The sequence below is a fragment of the Schistocerca cancellata genome, chromosome 7 (genome assembly GCF_023864275.1).
Source record: "Schistocerca cancellata isolate TAMUIC-IGC-003103 chromosome 7, iqSchCanc2.1, whole genome shotgun sequence".
In the NCBI taxonomy this organism is placed as follows: Eukaryota; Metazoa; Arthropoda; class Insecta; order Orthoptera; family Acrididae; genus Schistocerca; species Schistocerca cancellata.
The window spans coordinates 331693434-331711277 of record NC_064632.1 but is presented as its reverse complement, the minus strand read 5'-3'; the positions used below and the strand labels follow the sequence as shown (position 1 = coordinate 331711277).

At 38.7% G+C, this 17844-nt stretch overlaps 1 protein-coding gene across 1 annotated transcript in view; it reads left to right on the top strand.

Annotated features, from left to right (window-relative positions):
* The window catches only part of LOC126092756 (lysine-specific demethylase 3B-like), a 168975-nt gene that overhangs the window by 99019 nt on the left and 52112 nt on the right, over positions 1-17844 (top strand). Inside the window, exons 3-6 of the mRNA XM_049908482.1 lie at positions 116-199; positions 287-430; positions 7407-7739; positions 12111-12413. Of these exons, the coding sequence (XP_049764439.1) occupies positions 116-199; positions 287-430; positions 7407-7739; positions 12111-12413 (864 nt within the window). The remainder of the gene's footprint in view (positions 1-115; positions 200-286; positions 431-7406; positions 7740-12110; positions 12414-17844) is intronic.

Sequence of the window (17844 nt, the reverse complement as noted above, 5' to 3'; positions counted from 1 at the left end):
GCTGATAGCATCTTGTAACCTCACTGTTAACGTTATACAATTGACGTTTCGTCTAGCGTGAATCGGGTTTTATTGATAGAAATGGCGTGACGTTTTGGTGTTCGGGATGTTGCAGCACAACATGTGCTGGAACCTGAACCTGATCAGCAGCCTGCCGGCGCCCGCCCCCGCCGCGGGCCCTCCGCCGCCGGGCCCCGCGTCGCGCGGCTGCGAGGACAAGGCGGCGCCGCTGCCGCCGCACTCGCACGCCGCCTCCGCCGAGGCCGTGGCGCAGGCGCAGGCGCGCCTCTCGCGCCAGCAGCACGACGCCGCCATCGCCGCCGCTCACCGCGACCGCGAGAGGGAGCGCGAGCGAGAGAGGGAGAGGGAGCGCGACCGCGAGAGGGAGAGGGCGCACGTCGCGGCCGCGGCCTACTACGCCGCTCCCACCGTGAGTACAGGGCGCACGCTACGCGCTATTTGCATACTCGTTATAAAACAGCTGATTGCTTTACAAATCAGTACCAAATAGTTGACATAAAGCACGTAAGGGAGAAAAAGTTGGGAAAAGGTTTGAAGTTACACACTATGGTTGAAGTCACTACGTGTACAATTTTTAAGAGGAGCAGGTTTTTCACGCATCTCGAGGTCTCCGATGTCATATTTATGGAACTACGTGTTTACAATGAAATAATTTTGGAGGCACATTCAATACTATATGTAGATGTTGTCTACATTGTGTGTTGCTTATAGTTAGTAGTGAAGAAGTGATAATTTTAAAGTCGTGTCAGATGCTGAAGTTAGCTTGAAAATAAATGTCGACATTTTGAAATGATAATTTTTTCCTTTCCTTATTTTGTGGGGAGTGTTGGCAAAACAAACTTCCTGTTTTCTTTTTTCCTAGCCTTGAAATTTTGAGCTAATCACAGAATTTCAAATACTTAATGTTTCAAAGTGTGCTAATTATATGAATATTGTTCCATATAAGCTATCTATGTTGAAAACTTTCATTAAATGATTATTTATGGCTTTTATATATCTGCTGACAGGAAGGAAAAGCCATTGTTGTGGTATGCCCCCACCCTCCGTTCACCATTAATTTTTCAGGAGCTTTTCGATGCTTCCACCGTGAACTGGTACCAGATATCCTTCGGATAATCTATAAATGTCACCTCTTGCAGACACTAAATGAAATTAGTTGGACTTATTTCGTAAAAATGCATAACTATGAATTTCATTGAGCTGTCATTATTGTTGTGTGTGACATAACTGTTCTTTTCAGAATCTGTAGCAGTTTCAGGGATGGATGTTAGAAGGAGGCCTAAAAACACACTTCCGCAGCAAAGATGTTACCGTCATCATTGACCCACATATGGCACCTTTTGACACCCTTCCTTCCCCTCGGAATATGTCAAGATTTCTGATGTGGTGGTTTTCTAGGGACTTGGGAATACAGCTTACGTATATTTCCACATTCTGCTCTTATCCTGTCTTACATATTTATGTTTCATTTTGATGCCATGTAATTTCCTGCAGACTCAATCGTGACAATGTTTATTGAATGCAACTTTTTATGTTGGTTTGACCATTTTATGTCACCAATATATCATTTCCCAATAATTTTATAAATATATTATTTTCAGTGTACGGCATGGCAATTTTTGCGATTTTTGGTAGTAGGTACATTGTTTCTGGTCTACATTAGATTGTCGTATGTATGAATGTATGTATGTATGTATGTATGTATGTATGTAACTCATTCCCACACAATTTAATGGGTTCAGGACATCTGCTGAAGTTTTACCACCATGACTGTACAATTTTCAGTTTATTTATGGATATAACAAAATTTTTATCAAAATTGATTAAATAATGAGCTACTGCATAGCACCACATGCTACCACATGGCTTCCGGGGTGTGGGAAGGAATGCTGGCACCGGGTTGAATCCTCTCAGGATGTAAACGACCAAGGCAGATTAGTTGGCCAACCTGAATGTGGGATTTTGAGTGGTTTCCCACACCAGACTGGGTGAATACTAGGCAGGTACCTACATCTTGCTACAGTTACATAATCACAAATGTTTAGAAAATGTTCATACACTTACTCGTGGATGGTACTAGTCTAGCCAGTTTTGCACAAAGGAATTTCCCTGCAAAAATAGAGCACTTATGGCAAGTGTGGATCACGTGCCATCATGGAAATAGTCACCAATCGTGCCACGAGTGGATGTGTTATATCTATGATCAGTTGACTGTGCCAAGTGCAGAGCTGTAAAATTGTGTACGTGCTGAAGACTAAAATTTCATTTAATTTGTTTTGAAGTCCCAGGGGTTCTTAATCCACACTTATCATGAAGATGTAAAATGTATTGGATAATTACATAATGAAAGGATGAGTCTTGTCATCAGTCCAAAGATTGGTTTGAACATCGGTGCATTACTAGGCACAGTGCTGTTAGAGGGGGTATCCTTTTGGCTTTCTCCAATCTTACAACGGACTTATCATGGTGCAACTCGTCATTTTTTGCATTAGCAAAGATTGCCAGGGATGGAAGAGGGGACTAACTAGGGACCGAACCAAGACCTTTGGATCAGTAGCCTGATACTTCAACACTGAGCCACCTAGCTACATTAGTAATGATGTATAAAGGTTTATAAGCCTTATAGTCTAGTTCACATGTAAACAGTTACGTGAAAAGTGAGGTTCAGGTGCTCAGATAATAAGGTAATTTTAGTAATGATCATGCATACTAGTTATCAGTGCAAAATTCTACCTTTATCAGCACCTTTGAAAATTTTCCCAAAAATATTTTCATAGGATCATATTTGCACTCTTTATAACATGTAACTTGCATCTCACCCTGTAATCTCCCCCATCCTTCCTAATTCCACTTATTGTCCACAATAAGCAAAGTCTTTTATGAAAAGCTTGAGAGGAGCAAAGATTACAATAAACATTCTAGTTTGTTTAGGTTTTCATGTAGAGTTGGGTCCAGTTCTTCTTGATTAGGGGTCTGAATCTTGAAGCTGAAATTCTCGCAATTTAGGTCCTCATGGTGAAATTGATCTAAATAAATTTAAAGATTGTTGTTGCAGAATTGTTGTTGTTATGATAACATATTTTGTGACATTGTAGTATGTCAAACAGTCTTTTGAATTTTCACATAAACAAAGCCGAAATGACATTGTTCACTGAAAATACAAAAATACATCTGATCGCATCAGAGGCATGCTTACTGCTGTCTCACTCAGAGGAAATAACAATATTCCAAAGGGTTTACAATTTTTCTTGACAAATGAATTTCTATTAATGTTGATTATTATTTAATAAACTAATCCAGAAATAAACTAGTAAACAGTACTATGTTGTATAATTAATAATAGAAATTTTAAGTGTGCTAAATAATTCATAATTTCAAATGTTTCTAAAAGTAGTACTTATCAATTGTAACATCAAAAATAAGGTAATTCCTTTTCATAAATTTTAGTTTAAAATATGACCTAGTGTGTATAAAATTGTGTGAAGTTTTCAGAATCACAGCCGAGATAACACTGACCTGTCCGAAATACGAAAAATAATACTGATATCCTCAACTACTGTTGAGGAAAAGTATTGCTAGAGGAAGATGTCCTGTTACAACTCCCACAAGTTCCTTAACTGTAACTCTTTCACATCCACTAGTCCTTTGCGTAAGTCACTCGTACCCATCCATTTGGTAGCTTGCCCATTCTCACTCACTCGCACACTCACTCACTCATTGTCATTACTTCTTGGTGTCTTTCTAACTTTTACTGTCTCCCATCTGTTAGCAAGAGTCTTCTTCGTCCTTTCCACCTCCTCCTCCTCCTCCTCCTCTTCCTGCTGCTCCTGCAGGTGCCGCTGCTACTACTATTGTCTCCACTCACTGTCCTGTCTCCCTCTTGCCCCGTCTCACTGCTGCTATTTCATTCTTTCCCACTGTTGTTGTCTCTTTTCACTGTCATTCTCTCTCTTTCCTTGCTGTCAGTGTCGTAGTACATGTCTGTCATCATTTCTGTTTATTCCTCTCCCACTGGCACTGTCTCCGTCACTCTTTCCCTTGCACTATTCTGTCTCTGTCAACTACGTTACACTGCCAGTGTGTCCCCCTCATTCTCTCACACTGCCATCTCCTTCGCTCTTTCTGTACCACAATGACTGTCTACTAGTTTTTATTACTTTTCGATCTCTTTCCCGCTGCCATTGTGTCCTTCTCTCAGCTTACTAATGTGGGTATGTTTGCTTGCCAAAATTTTTTTGAAAATTTGTGAAGATGCTGAGGAAGGTAGGATGCAGCAGCTGGTACCCCACTTTTCAGCCAGTATTTTAAACAGAATCATATTTACCTTTATTGTGCTCTGGTAGTAGCATTTTTCCACAGGTTCCTCTCTTTCCCCCTGGTACAGTTATGCATGCCCACTCATATGACAAGAACTTCATTGGTCAGTAAAATTACATGTAAATTTAGGGGGGAAGGGAAGGGAAGGGGGAAGGGATAACTTATGTCGGCAGCACTGGGACATTACACAGAATCAGTGGCGACAAGCGAAAATGTGTACCCGACCGGGATTCAAGCTTGGGATCTCCTGGTTACTAGGCAGGTGCATTAACCACCCTACCAGCCGGGACACACTGTTGTCGCATCTGTGCGGATTATCTCGGCACACCTCACGGCCGATCCACATTCCCACAATGCGCCACCTATCTGCAGGCCCTGTCCATTTCCTCAATGCCCCTACTCAGATTCCTTTAGGTGTCTGGACATGTCTGAAAGAACAGACACAACACATTCGTATGAAAATTTCATAGTTTACTTAGATGAAATTGGAAAAAAATGCAGAATTAATTTTATACTTCAGTCCAGATTTTATGTCACAGGTATTTTTCATGTACTTTAGTACAATAATTTGAGGTTTCCAGAATGCTTCTGATGGTAATGGAGACTTTTTTACTGCATGTTTCTCTATGATACCTCACTTTATGACCTAAATTTTCACCTCACACTGAATATTACATGTATATTATACATATACCAGTAGTGTAACTTTGAACCTCTTTATTGCAGAAACAAAGATATAAAGAAAAATTTTCAAGGTTGTTAGTGATTGGGGTTTTAGAAATATATCGTAAAAATGGCAGCCATTTGCTCTGCATAGCTGCCTTCAATTTTTTGTTCATTTATTTTTTTATTTTTAAGGAACTGTCCATCAACTAAGTGATACCTCCATAAGCCCCTTGAGGCAGACTGTAGACAGCATATAATACAAAAAGGACCAACAGATTGTTTGATCTGCCTAAGCTGGAGAAAGTGTGTAATATCCAAACTTTGACCCTATACTGTAGCATAGTTACAGGAAGACAATCCTTTTGTTGGTTCTACAAATGTACCATAGCCCAAGGGTTACCCAAAACACATGATCCTTCTTGATATCACCAGCAGAAGAACCTGATGCATGAGGCCTGGAAATATCCCAGTTTTATTTGTGGCATTTTGGAACATATTAGGTAGGGCATTCTCTCTCTCTCTCTCTCTCTCTCTCTCTCTCTCTCTCTCTCTCTCTCTCTCTCTCTCTCTCTCTCACACACACACACACACACACACACACACACACACACACACACACACACACACACACACGAGAGATAGTTATGGACTTTCTTTCTTCTTAATCTTAACTACATTGTTTTCATGCCACATTACGAAAGTAATATGAGGATTTGACATGTTTTGTACAAATGTTCTCCCTCATAATAAACCAAATATCTGAAAGCTATCATTTCACCATTCAGGTGCCACACAGTACAGCAGGCAACACTCAGACCACAGACAGTTTTATCACAGACACACAAACAAAAATGAACATCCACACCAGGCGAGTCTCGGCTTCCAAATGGTTTCCTCCAATATCACGCTTTAAGTTAAAGAACAAGTTGTTGTCAGAGGGTGCAAGATTGGGGAGGGGGGGGGGGAAGGTGGTACAGTGGGTGTTGGAATGGTTCCCAACTGAATTGTTGGATAAGATTTTCAGGAACACAAGCAGAATGGGGTTGTGCATTATCACGAAACAACACAATGCGTTGAATGAGTACTCCAAGCCACAAAGCCCTGCCGCACCATCTGACTACCACTTGTCCTTGAACTTGAAGTGTGATTCTTGAGGAAGGCACTTTGACAGTGATGACCCTGGAAAATGTATTAAGTAGTGTCTTCTATGAAGAGAACATAGAAACTTTGGTTTTCGCTGTGACAAATACCTAAACAATGGTTGCAACTATGTACAAAAATAGTTAAAGAAATGCTCTTCTTCGGAAAATGTATTCTTGTTTGAAAAAATATGTTTTTTAGTTTTTCTTGAAAGTGGTACTTACTTTCTGAACATGCCTCGCACCATTTGTAAAACCTTGTTTTAGTTGTAGTAGACTCAGCAAAAGCAATGTTTAACATCTCTAAAACTTGATGCATTACATCAAAAATTAATGCAAATGTTCTGATCCAATCTTATATATAATTAATTAGTGTCGACATTTAATACCTGTAGCCTTTTTTATAGCTGAGAATAGGCTACATATCCGATATGCCTAAAGTAGTATAGGAATGTTTACCAATGGATGACAAAAAAGTAGTATGAATTGGATTAATAAAACGAGCAAAATTACAAGTGCCCCTGTTACTTTTGAGTACATCTTGGGTAGCAAGAACTGTTGCATTTTGATGCACTCTCGTGTAAGTCATCACCCCCCCCCCCCCCCCCCCCCCCCCCCAGTTAGTATACTGCTGTTCTTACCAGGAAAAAAGGGACATTGGAAGAAAATACAACCATCACAAAGAACGATTGCAGTGTTTGTCCACAAAATGGAATTTTGCAAGCTGTGTAGGGAAATTCCGTCTTTATAAGTTTGTGATTATAGTAAGGCTTTTAAAAGAGGACTGTACACATGTGCACGATGAGGAACAAAGCTGGGCTGGGGACCTTCAGTCATTACTGACGATTTGATGCAGTAGCTTGATGAAAAAGTGTGTGTGTGAGAGAGAGAGAGAGAGAGAGAGAGAGAGAGAGAGAGAGAGAGAGAGAGAGAACAGATGCTTGATCATTTCAACATTGACATGAGTTTCTTCACATGTCAAGAAACGTAATTTATGCAATTGTTGCCTAATCAGGTGACAGATTTCTTATAAGGATAGTGTTCAAAACCTGGTTGTATGATATGATATATTGGTGGGAATTATGTAGAATAGTTGATGAAAGTACAGACTTTCATGTAAACATAAAATTGCAGAGAAAAATGGGCTTGTTTTGTTTTTATTTAGAAATGCTACTTAACATAAAAAATTGTTCCTTATTTATGTTTTTAAAATGTTATTACTAAGAGACAAAACACCAAAAAAAGTCTCTACTTTGATTGCAGTCACGCACTACGAGTTCTGGTATACCGAAGGTGGAATATGTCTCTGTGCCAGCACAGGCAGTCGTGACAAAATTGGAGTACCCACCACCGCCACATGCACCCCATCTTCACCACGCAGCACCCCATCCTCCCCCAGCTCATTCGCGATCTGCCAAGGACAAGCCGTCACCTCCACCTACTGCGGCAGTCCCAGCACAGCCGCCTGCCCATCCTACACAGACTGTCCTACCTAAAGCAGAACCTAACTTTGGACTGTTTGGATACCCTGGCTACCAGGCAGTCTCTGTACCTGTGCCTGTGCCACAACAATCATTCCTTCAGCAGCACCAGCAGGTGAGAATGTTTTATATGCCGTAGTGAACCTCACTGCATAAATGATGATTATGGTAACTTTACATGGAGGAACTGCTACTAGCTGGAATTTAATATTGAGATGACATGCATATACCTGATACTGTGGCAGTATAACAAATAACAACTCATCTCAGTAATATGTAATTGAACTATGGGATAATTCTTTCAAAATCAGATGCATTACGTAAGCATTGATAATCCGACAGATCATTTCTACATAAATTGTTGCATATATAGAATAACAACTTCCAGAGTATAATACATTAGCCAACTTTAGTGGTGTGCATGTAAGAAGGCAGGTGTGTGGTGTGCTCTGTGTTCAGAGAGAGATCAGCATACTTTGCACTTTACCAGTGTTTTGTCTGGTATTTGTCCTGCAGTAAACTCTCCAGCTTTTGCATGCTGTGGTAAGCACCACATTGGTCCACTGATTCTGCTTCTAACTCTTGCTAGATGAATTTATGTTGTTGTTGTTGTTGTTGTTCAGTTCAAAGACTGGTCTTATTCAGCTGTGTACATCAGTTTTATCGCATGCAATCCTCTATGTCTCTAACTACTGCACCCTACTTTTACTTGAACCTTCTAATTGTATTCATCGCTTGGTCTCGCTCAATAATTTTTGCATCCCCCCTTCCTCTCCCACTTCATCCTCCATTGACCAAGTGATGGTTCCTCAATGTCTCAGGATTTGTCATATCAACCAGCCCCATTCTGTAGTCAAATTGCACCATAAATTTTTGTGTGCAATTCTCGAGTATCTCCTCATTAATTATGCTATTCACTCGTTTAGCATTCAGCCATTCTTCTATAGCACTGCATTTCAAAAGCTTCTGTTGACTTCTTATCTCAAGTGCTTATGATCCACTACCATACAAGGCTACACTCAAGACATATACCTTCAGAAAAGGCTTCCTAACACGTAATTTATGTCATTGTTTACAAATTCGTCTTTATTGTATATGCTTTTCTTACTGTAGGCAGTCAGCAGTTTATAGTCTCTCTACTATGGTCATTTTGCTGCCCAATAGCAAAACTCTTCTCAAATATTTAGTGTTTAATTTCCTAATCTAATTCCAATAGAATTGCCTGATTAATTCAGCTACATTCTCTTAACATATATATATTAAGATGGTATCTGTTCTTTCGGACATGTCTGAAAGAACAGATACCATCTTAGTATATATATAGTTAAGGCTCACCAGCCACTTGACCATCTTCTTCTTCTGTGCAAATGCTCAAACAGTGCCCGAACTCTTACGGGAATCGGCAACGCGCCACGAGTAATGAGTATAATGGGCGGGGGCACTACGAATGTAGTGCGGGACAATACGTTGAGAAAGTGGGTTTCGTGGGAGGTGTGCCAGAGATAAATCCCTGCAGTCGCGCTATCCTATGTGTCCTCAGTGGCTCAGATGGATAGAGCGTCTGCCATGTAAGCAGGAGATCCCGGGTTCGAGTCCCGGTCGGGGCACACATTTTCATCCGTTCTGTTGACGTATGTCAACGCCTGTAAGCAGCTAAGGGTGTTCATTTCATTGTAATTTCTCTTAATATTACTTGTCTTGTGTTTATTTTCATCTTATATCCTCATTTCAACACACTATTCATTCTGTTCAGCTGCTCTTCCAAGTCCTTCGCTGTTTCTGTCAGAATTACTATGTCACTGGCAAAACAAAAGGTTTATTTCTTCTTCCTGAACTTAAATTCCTATATATATACACCTAAAAACAAAGATGTGACTTACCAAATGAAAGTGCTGGCAGGTCGACAGACACACAAACGAACACAAACATACACACAAAATTCAAGCTTTCGCAACAAACTGTTGCCTCATCAGGAAAGAGGGAAGGAGAGGGAAAGACGAAAGGATGTGGGTTTTAAGGGAGAGGGAAAGGAGTCATTCCAGTCCCGGGAGTGGAAAGACTTACCTTAGGGGGAAAAAGGGACGGGTATACACTCGCTCGCACGCGCGCGCGCACACACACACACACACACACACACACACATATCCATCCACACATATCCATCCACACATATCCATCCACACATATCCATCCACACATATACAGACACAAGCTCTAAGAGCCTTGGTTCGAAATAGGTCTTTCAGTACTCTGTAAATTCGTCTCATTTACCGTATCTCCCATCTCATCTTTCTTTTCTTGATCTTGCCTTTTTGTAACATTGTCATAATGTTTATGTTCCACGTAGAGTTTATCTATAATTCCTTCCACCTTTCAGCTTTCTCTCTTTTGCTTGGTACTGGTTTTTCCATCTGAGCTCTTGTTTTTCATGCAGTTGCTTCTGTTTTCATCAAAAGTCTTTCTAGTTTCCTTGTAGGTGGTGTCTATCTTTCACCAAGATACAAACACTTCTGTGGCCTTGGATTTGTCCTCTTACCACTGCTCTTCAACCATTTTGCAGTTTCTGTCAATCTGTTTTTTATCTATTTTGTAATAGAGGTCTGCACTGCTTTTCACCTATTCCATTTGCTTTATTTTTATATTTTTCCTTTTGTTAGTTAAATTCAGTGTTTTCTTTATTATCCAAGGCTTTCTACATGGCCTGGTGTTTTTGTGTAATTCATACTCTCCTGTCTTCTATATTTCGTCTCTCAAAGCTATCGTCTCACCTTCTACTATTGGACTGAGAAAGATTTGGAAATTTGTATGGGCGCTGATAACCGCGCAGTTAAGCAACCCACAAATAATAATAATAATCTTCTGCATTTCCTTCCCCTTTTCAGTCAAATGTTGTCTGATGATCCCTCTTAAACTCCCACCTCACGAATTCTGCCCTTTTAATTACATACCTTTTTGCAATCTGGTGAGGTTTAACTTAGTTCATTACCAAGGAAGTATGGCCATTATTAACATCTGTTCCTAGAGACATCTTACAGATTAAAATTGGTTTTGAAATCTTTGCCTCACCATTATATAACCAGTCAGATTCCTTCAGGTGTCTACAGGACTCTTCCATGTATAGAACCTTCTTACATGACAAAGAGTTAGCACATGATCAAATCTTGCTCTCTGCAGTATGCACCTTCTGTCCTCATTCTTTTGTTCCATTGAATTCAATCGCCTCCCCCCCCCCCCCCCCCATCACAATTAAATTTTCCTCTGTGTTAACTATGTGAATAATTTATTTTATCTCATCATACATCCCTAGAATCTGTCATTTGCAGAGGTAGTTGGCATATAAACTTATATTAATGTGGTGGATGCTGTCTTAGTGTCTGTCTTGGCTAAGGTGATGTGTTTACTGTGATGATCATCTTGTTCGTTATTAGACCTACTCCTGAATTATATTTGTTTTATTCTGTATACAGACTTGATCAGAAGTACTGTTGCTACTGCACTTCACTAATCCCCACTATAACTAACATCATCCTATCCATTACTTCTTTAAATTTAGTAACCTCTTTACCTGTTTAACGGGTCTAATGTTCCACACTCTGACTTGTAGAATATCTGTGTTGTTTGTAGAATACCTGCATTGTTTATCTTGATGGCAGTATCATCCTTAGTAGTTCACACTTGAGAAGGTCTGAATGTGGGAGCATTACATCTCCAGTATATTTTACACAAGAGGATGCCATCATTTAACCACACAAAAGAGCTGCTTGCTCATGGAAAAATAACAACTGTTTGCCCCCCTCGATTTCAGCTGTTTGCAGTACCAGCATGGGAAAGCCATATTCTTTGTTATGAGGCCATATCAGTCAATCATTCAGACTGTCGCCCTGCATCTATTGAAAAGGCTACTTGGCCTTTAATCACAGGTTTGTCTGGTCTCTCCGCAGATACCCCCCCCCCCCCCCCCCCCCATTGTAGTTGCACCTGTGGTATGGCTATCTGCATTGTTGACGCCTCTAGCTACCCCAGCCTGGCAAGGTTTACAGTTCATGGCAGAAGATAAATTTACATGCTGAGAAAATTTTCACTATCGATTCTCAGTGTATTATATGCCTCGTTTGCTATGTGCCACCTATATGAACTCTACATTGGCAACGTACTCTTGCCACACTTTTAAATAATACATGACAAATGTTCTACTTGCATCCTGAAGCACACATTGTCAGACAAGGGAGAAATATGCTATTGGCTTGAGTATCATGCTACACTACTGCTTACTATCTTGCATCACCCCAGCACCTGCCGCCCTATATGGACACCACTGTAGCTAGGTGCTATTACATAATTCCATTGGCAAGGAAGACATGATGATAACAGTTACCATTCTGTTGGATTTTTTCCCCCACTTCTATCATGAGTATACAGTAATGTAACAAAAGTCTTTTTAATGTTAAAGGACATGTATATAAAGTACTGTAATATTATTATGCAGGTCCAAGTTGCACAGCTGGAAAAGGCGAAGGGATCACCGGTGGCAGCAGCGACAGCAGACAACAAAAGTTCTGTGATAGTGAAGAATGATGGGAAGCACAGCCCGAAATTCGCCTACAGGAGCCCTTCACAATCACCTTCACCACTCCTTGTGCGTCACAGTCCAAGTCCTGGAGCATTGACACATGAACCACAGAATCTGGGTCGTCCACAACCTCGCAGCCCACTTGCCTTCAAACCTGCTCCTCCACCAGTGCAAGCACAGAGTGCATCTCAACAACAGCCACCACACTACCGCCCTAAGGTTGGTTGGAAAAATAGTTCAAATGATTGTAAGGTAGTATTACTCATGTGATCTTAGCATTAAGTAGACGACCCACATCCCTGTAGAACAGTAATTGATATAGCAGTTATTTATGAATGACATGTATGTGTGTGATAAGCTGATTGAGCACTCAAGTCAGTTTTTGGATTTTGGCTTGTCAGTGTAAAACTAACTTCACAGTCATCTCTAGTCATGTCACCACCCCCTCTTCTCATACATCAATGTTTTAATAAGTTTGTAGTGGAAAATCAGTTCTATCTTTTGACTGTGTCCAGCTTGTTTCTATGAGGATGTGTGTTATTGACCATTTCCCTTCACTTGTTCATTGCTCAAGAGACCTTTGCATATACAAGATTAGAGGTTGTGAGATAAAAATATTAATTTATAATGTATTATTCTCCCATAGTGAGATTAAAATGTACCTCATAAGTACGAAAGTTGTGTTAATTAGATTAGGAGCTGTAATAAAGCTGAAAATTGGAAGAAAGAACTCATACTGAAATTAATTTGCTTCCTAATGGTGTTACTGATCATTAGTGTTACTGCATGGAGTTTAATGAAGTGCCCCCAATATTACAGGCAGAATGTTCACAATGGCTGAGTAATGAATATAAGGGATAACATTCAGTGCAGTAACAACTCCCATATATGTGAATCTTATTAGTGGTAGTATGTCATGATTTCATAATAGAGGTTATCAAAAAGTTCATTAAGAATAGTCCTGGTCAAACTATAACCAACCTTGATACTACTTGGCAAAGATTATTGACAATGTTGATGGTGTTGGGACAGCAACCAGCCACAAATTCTCTTTCAGTTCCTTTATTCGAAGGGTACTGTTACTGGTTTTGAATTATTATGATTCATCTTCAGACGGTTTACATGCTTTCCTTACAACATGTGGTGCGTTTTTTTTTATTTTTATTTTATTTTTTTTATTTTTTTTATTTTTACAGGTTAATTTTTGTGAAATGTTGGTTTGGAGTGTTCGTTTTCATAACATTCGTCCAGCAGATGTGAATACATTCCCACTGCATTCTTATCGTTGCACACGTAAATTTTTCTCACTGAACACTTTAGATTTGTCACAGAGAAGATTTCTACCACACACCACGTGTTTTGATACATAAAAAATGCTTTCAAACATATGGGTGTCAAAGATGCTATAATATATCGTAACATTTGAAGATGTCTTATGTTTGGAAAAAGATCATATATTCACTTACTCAACTGAAACGTCTTTTACACTAGTACAGAGAAACATTGATTTTGTGAGTTTTTGTGTGGATACTGTTACATTAATTATGAAATTGTTCAAATTTTTTTAGTACTGTGTACCGTATTTACTTGAATCCAAGCCACACTTGAATCTAAGCCGCACCTGAAAAATGAGACTGGAAATCAAGGAAAAAAAATTTTCCCGAATCTAAGCCGCACCTGAAGTTTGAGACTCGAAATTCAAGCGGAGAGAAAAGTTTTAGTCCACACCTCCAAATCGAAACAAAGTTGGTCCATTGTAATATGAGACACAATTTGGGTCGAATAAATAATGATACAGCTACAGTAATTTGGTTCGAGTCGTAAGCTTGGCAGTTAAGCTTTACCAGGTAGCCATTGCCATGCGTCAGGCGCTCCGTCCGTATTTATACGGGTTCCCTTCCTTTTTCACGTGCTTATTTTTCTTTGATCTGATAAGTGCCATTCTCTTTGTTATAGGTGTTTACGTCACTCTAAGCTGAAAATGCACTACTGTACTGTGTCAAGCATTGTTTGTCTCATTCTGATAATGTGTGTTTCGTCTCATTATCGAAACGATGGCCAGAGACTGCTATTTGTTGTTACTTACACCGCTGCTTTCTTTGATAATGATCAACAAGAACCTAATAATAGGCTACGTATGATAGAACATGTTCTGAATGAGAGTTTAGCGAAAATTTTTCTCCGTTTGAAAACCTTTGCAGACGCCTCTTTAGTACTTTATATTCTGCACAGAAATTAGTCATCTTAGATTTAAAAATCTAGTCAATTGCCGTGCTTCAATTCTGACTGTGTCACTATTAGGCATTAGATTAATACGAATATAAACATGACATGATATGTATATTCTTCCGCGTTTGCTGTTGTCTCACTCTAATTTCGTAGTTTATTAGGCAGACAGGATTTAAATGAGATAACAGCAAACATGAAAGAATACATGGCAAAATTTTTATATTCGTATGGTGAAGAGAATACTGCGTGTGATTCACAGTTCATAAAAGTTCCTATTAGCAACCATCTCTTCTCACAGGTAGGAAAAAATTCAGAACGTAGAGTTGGCCATATTGACAAACATCCCAAACAGTCTTGCCAGTCAGATTTTTGTAGTACATTGAAATGCTGCTACATTCGAAGATGAACAATACGGAATTTGTATTTACTTCGTTGGATAATGTATGAAAATTAAGTGGTTGAAACTCGGGGTGGAGAAAAAAGCTTGTCTTCCACCTTGTTTTAAAATTTTTTTACTGACACAGAGGTTTTGGCGCCAGTATTTATCTTTGTGCCTGCAAAGCATGCCTGTGTAGCGTTACATATATTCAACGGCTGAAGTTAGTTGTGGCGGCACCTACCAACATTTTTCAGAACTGCCGCTTACTTTGCACTCGATTCTAAGCCGCAGGTGGTTATTTGGATTACAAAAACCAGAAAAAAGTGCGGCTTGGATTCGAGTAAATACGGTAGGTAAAGCAGTACATTATTTATTTACATTTAGCATCATGAGAATTATAGTAACATATAAATTTGCTACTTGATCTGCAGATAGGCGTGGGAATATTATTTTCTTTGGAGGGTGGAAAACAATTTTTGGAAATTTTTCAGGAAAGGGGTGTTTGCTAACTCTGTTCATTAAGGATGTAGTCTGGGGTGCTGTTTTTGTATATGTTTATTTCTTTTTCTTCTAATATATTCATAGTGGCTCCTTTTTCTGCTAGATGTAAAATTTTTTAAAGTTGTTCTCAATGTTTCTCACTGAGTGATTTTCTTTACTAGACATAGTCAGCCGATACGTGAACATCCCAGTCAAAGAGACTATTAACGTTATAAGAAACAATCTGCTTAAATATAAGAAAATTAGTATTGCGGAGATCTGTGACCTCATAGAAATACTTTCATTTTTTCTAGAGCATAATTAGCTTCAACAACAAACTGTTTCAACAACATGATAGTTTGGCAATGGGAAGTAACTTAGCTGGGATATTGGCTGATAATTTACATCAACCAATAAACAAAAATTCTTCTCAACCAACCAGCACATCTCAAACAAAATAATCTTCTACAGAAGATATGTTGATGATACAATCTTGCCTCTTGATGGTGCAGACAATGAAATAGATACATTAGCAGCAGATCTTAGCAAGATCCACAAAAGTATTAAATTCACAGTTGAACATTAAACTAACAAATGCATTAACTTTCTTGACCTGAAGATTTGCAATAGTAACAATAAGCATCAATTTAATATTTAGAGAAAACCTACCACCACAGATGTCAGTATTGACAACTCATCTTGCCATCCACACTAACAAAAAATGGCATATTTCAGAGCAATGGTACACCGAATTAAAAAAGTACCAATGAGTGACACAGACCAACAAAATGAAATCAATATAATTAAAACAGTTGCTCATAATAATGGATATAAACCCATAATAATAGGAAAAACTCTACAACAAAATGCAGACAAGAACCACAGATCCACTTCACAGCAATCCACACAACATGCACTTCAAGCCAAATCAGTGTGCCACAGAAGCTAAACTTAAATATGCTACTCTCCCATACATAGGCCCACTATCATACCAAATAGCAAACTTATTTTAAAAGAAAAATATCACAATCAGCTTTTCCACAAATAGTAAATTGCAACAAAAAGTAATCCATGATCTAAATACCTCCAAAACTCTCTACCGTAAATCAGGAATATACAAACTCAAGTGCAATACATGCCCAAAAATCTACATTGGACAGACTGGTAGAAGTTTTGAAATTAGATACAAAAGAACAGATTGATTTTTTAAGGCTTGGCAACTTGAACAAATCTTCATTTCCAGCCAATATTGCTGAAGAAAACCATTCAGTGAGAAACATTGAGAACAACTTAAAAATTTTACATCTAGCAGAAAAAGAAGCCACTATGAATATATTAGAAGAAATAGAAACACACACACACACACACACACACACACACACACACACACACACACACACACACAAAAAAAAAAAAAAGAAACCGCACCCCAATGAATCTTAATGAACAAACAGAGTGAGCTAACACCCCTTTCCTGAAAAAATTCCAAAAATTATTTTCCACCCTCCAAAGCAAATAATATTCATATGCCTATCAGCAGGTCAAGTAGCAATTTATAAGTTACTATAATTCTCATGATGCTAAATGTAAATAAATAATGTACTGTTTTACCTATTCAGTACTAAAAAAATTTGAACAACTTCATAATTAATGTAACAGTATCCATACAAAAAATCACAAAATCAATGTATCTCTGTACTAGTGTAAAAGGCGTTTCAGTTGCATAAGTAAATATATGATCTTTTTCCAAACATAGGACATCTTCAAATGTTAGGATATATTATAGCATCTTTGACGCTCATATGTTTGAAAGCACTTTGTATGTATTAAAACATGTAGTGTGTGGTAGAAATCTTTTCTGTGACAAATCTAAAGTGTTCAGTGAGAAAAATTGACGTGTGCAATGATAAGAATGCAGTGGGAATGTATTTGCATCTGTTGGACGAATGTTATGAAAACAAACACTCCAAACCGACATTTCACGACAATTAACCTGTATATATAATTAAAAAAAAATCGCACCACATGTTGTAAGGAAAGCATGTAAACCATCTGAAAACGAATCATATCGATTTGAAACGGGTAAAAGTACCCTTCGAATAAAGGAACTGAAAGTGAATTTGTGGCTGGTTGCTGTCTCAACACCAACATTTGTCTTCAAATAACAGCCATGGTCTCCAGCCATGTCATCATATGACAAAATTGCATTATTGACCATATTTTCTGAACACCTGTGCACATTAATAATATCACTTTGTGTAACAGCCCTTAATTTGTTATGGACATGTTTTTCAACTGTCCTGAAATTAAAGTTGCCTGTTTACTTTTGATTTTCATTCTCAATTGATTTCATAATTGTCAGCTCTTGACTAAATCAAAGTAAGTGATGCTTGTAGGAAAAATATATTTGACTTCCATGTAGAACTATTTAATATTCTCACAGTTGCAAACTCCGATCCAACTCAGATGATTAATAACTTGGCCAGAGTTGCAAAATTTCAGCACATGTTGTAGTCATGGGACCCTGTGTACATCATAGGTTTAATTTGTTTTATCTTCTGT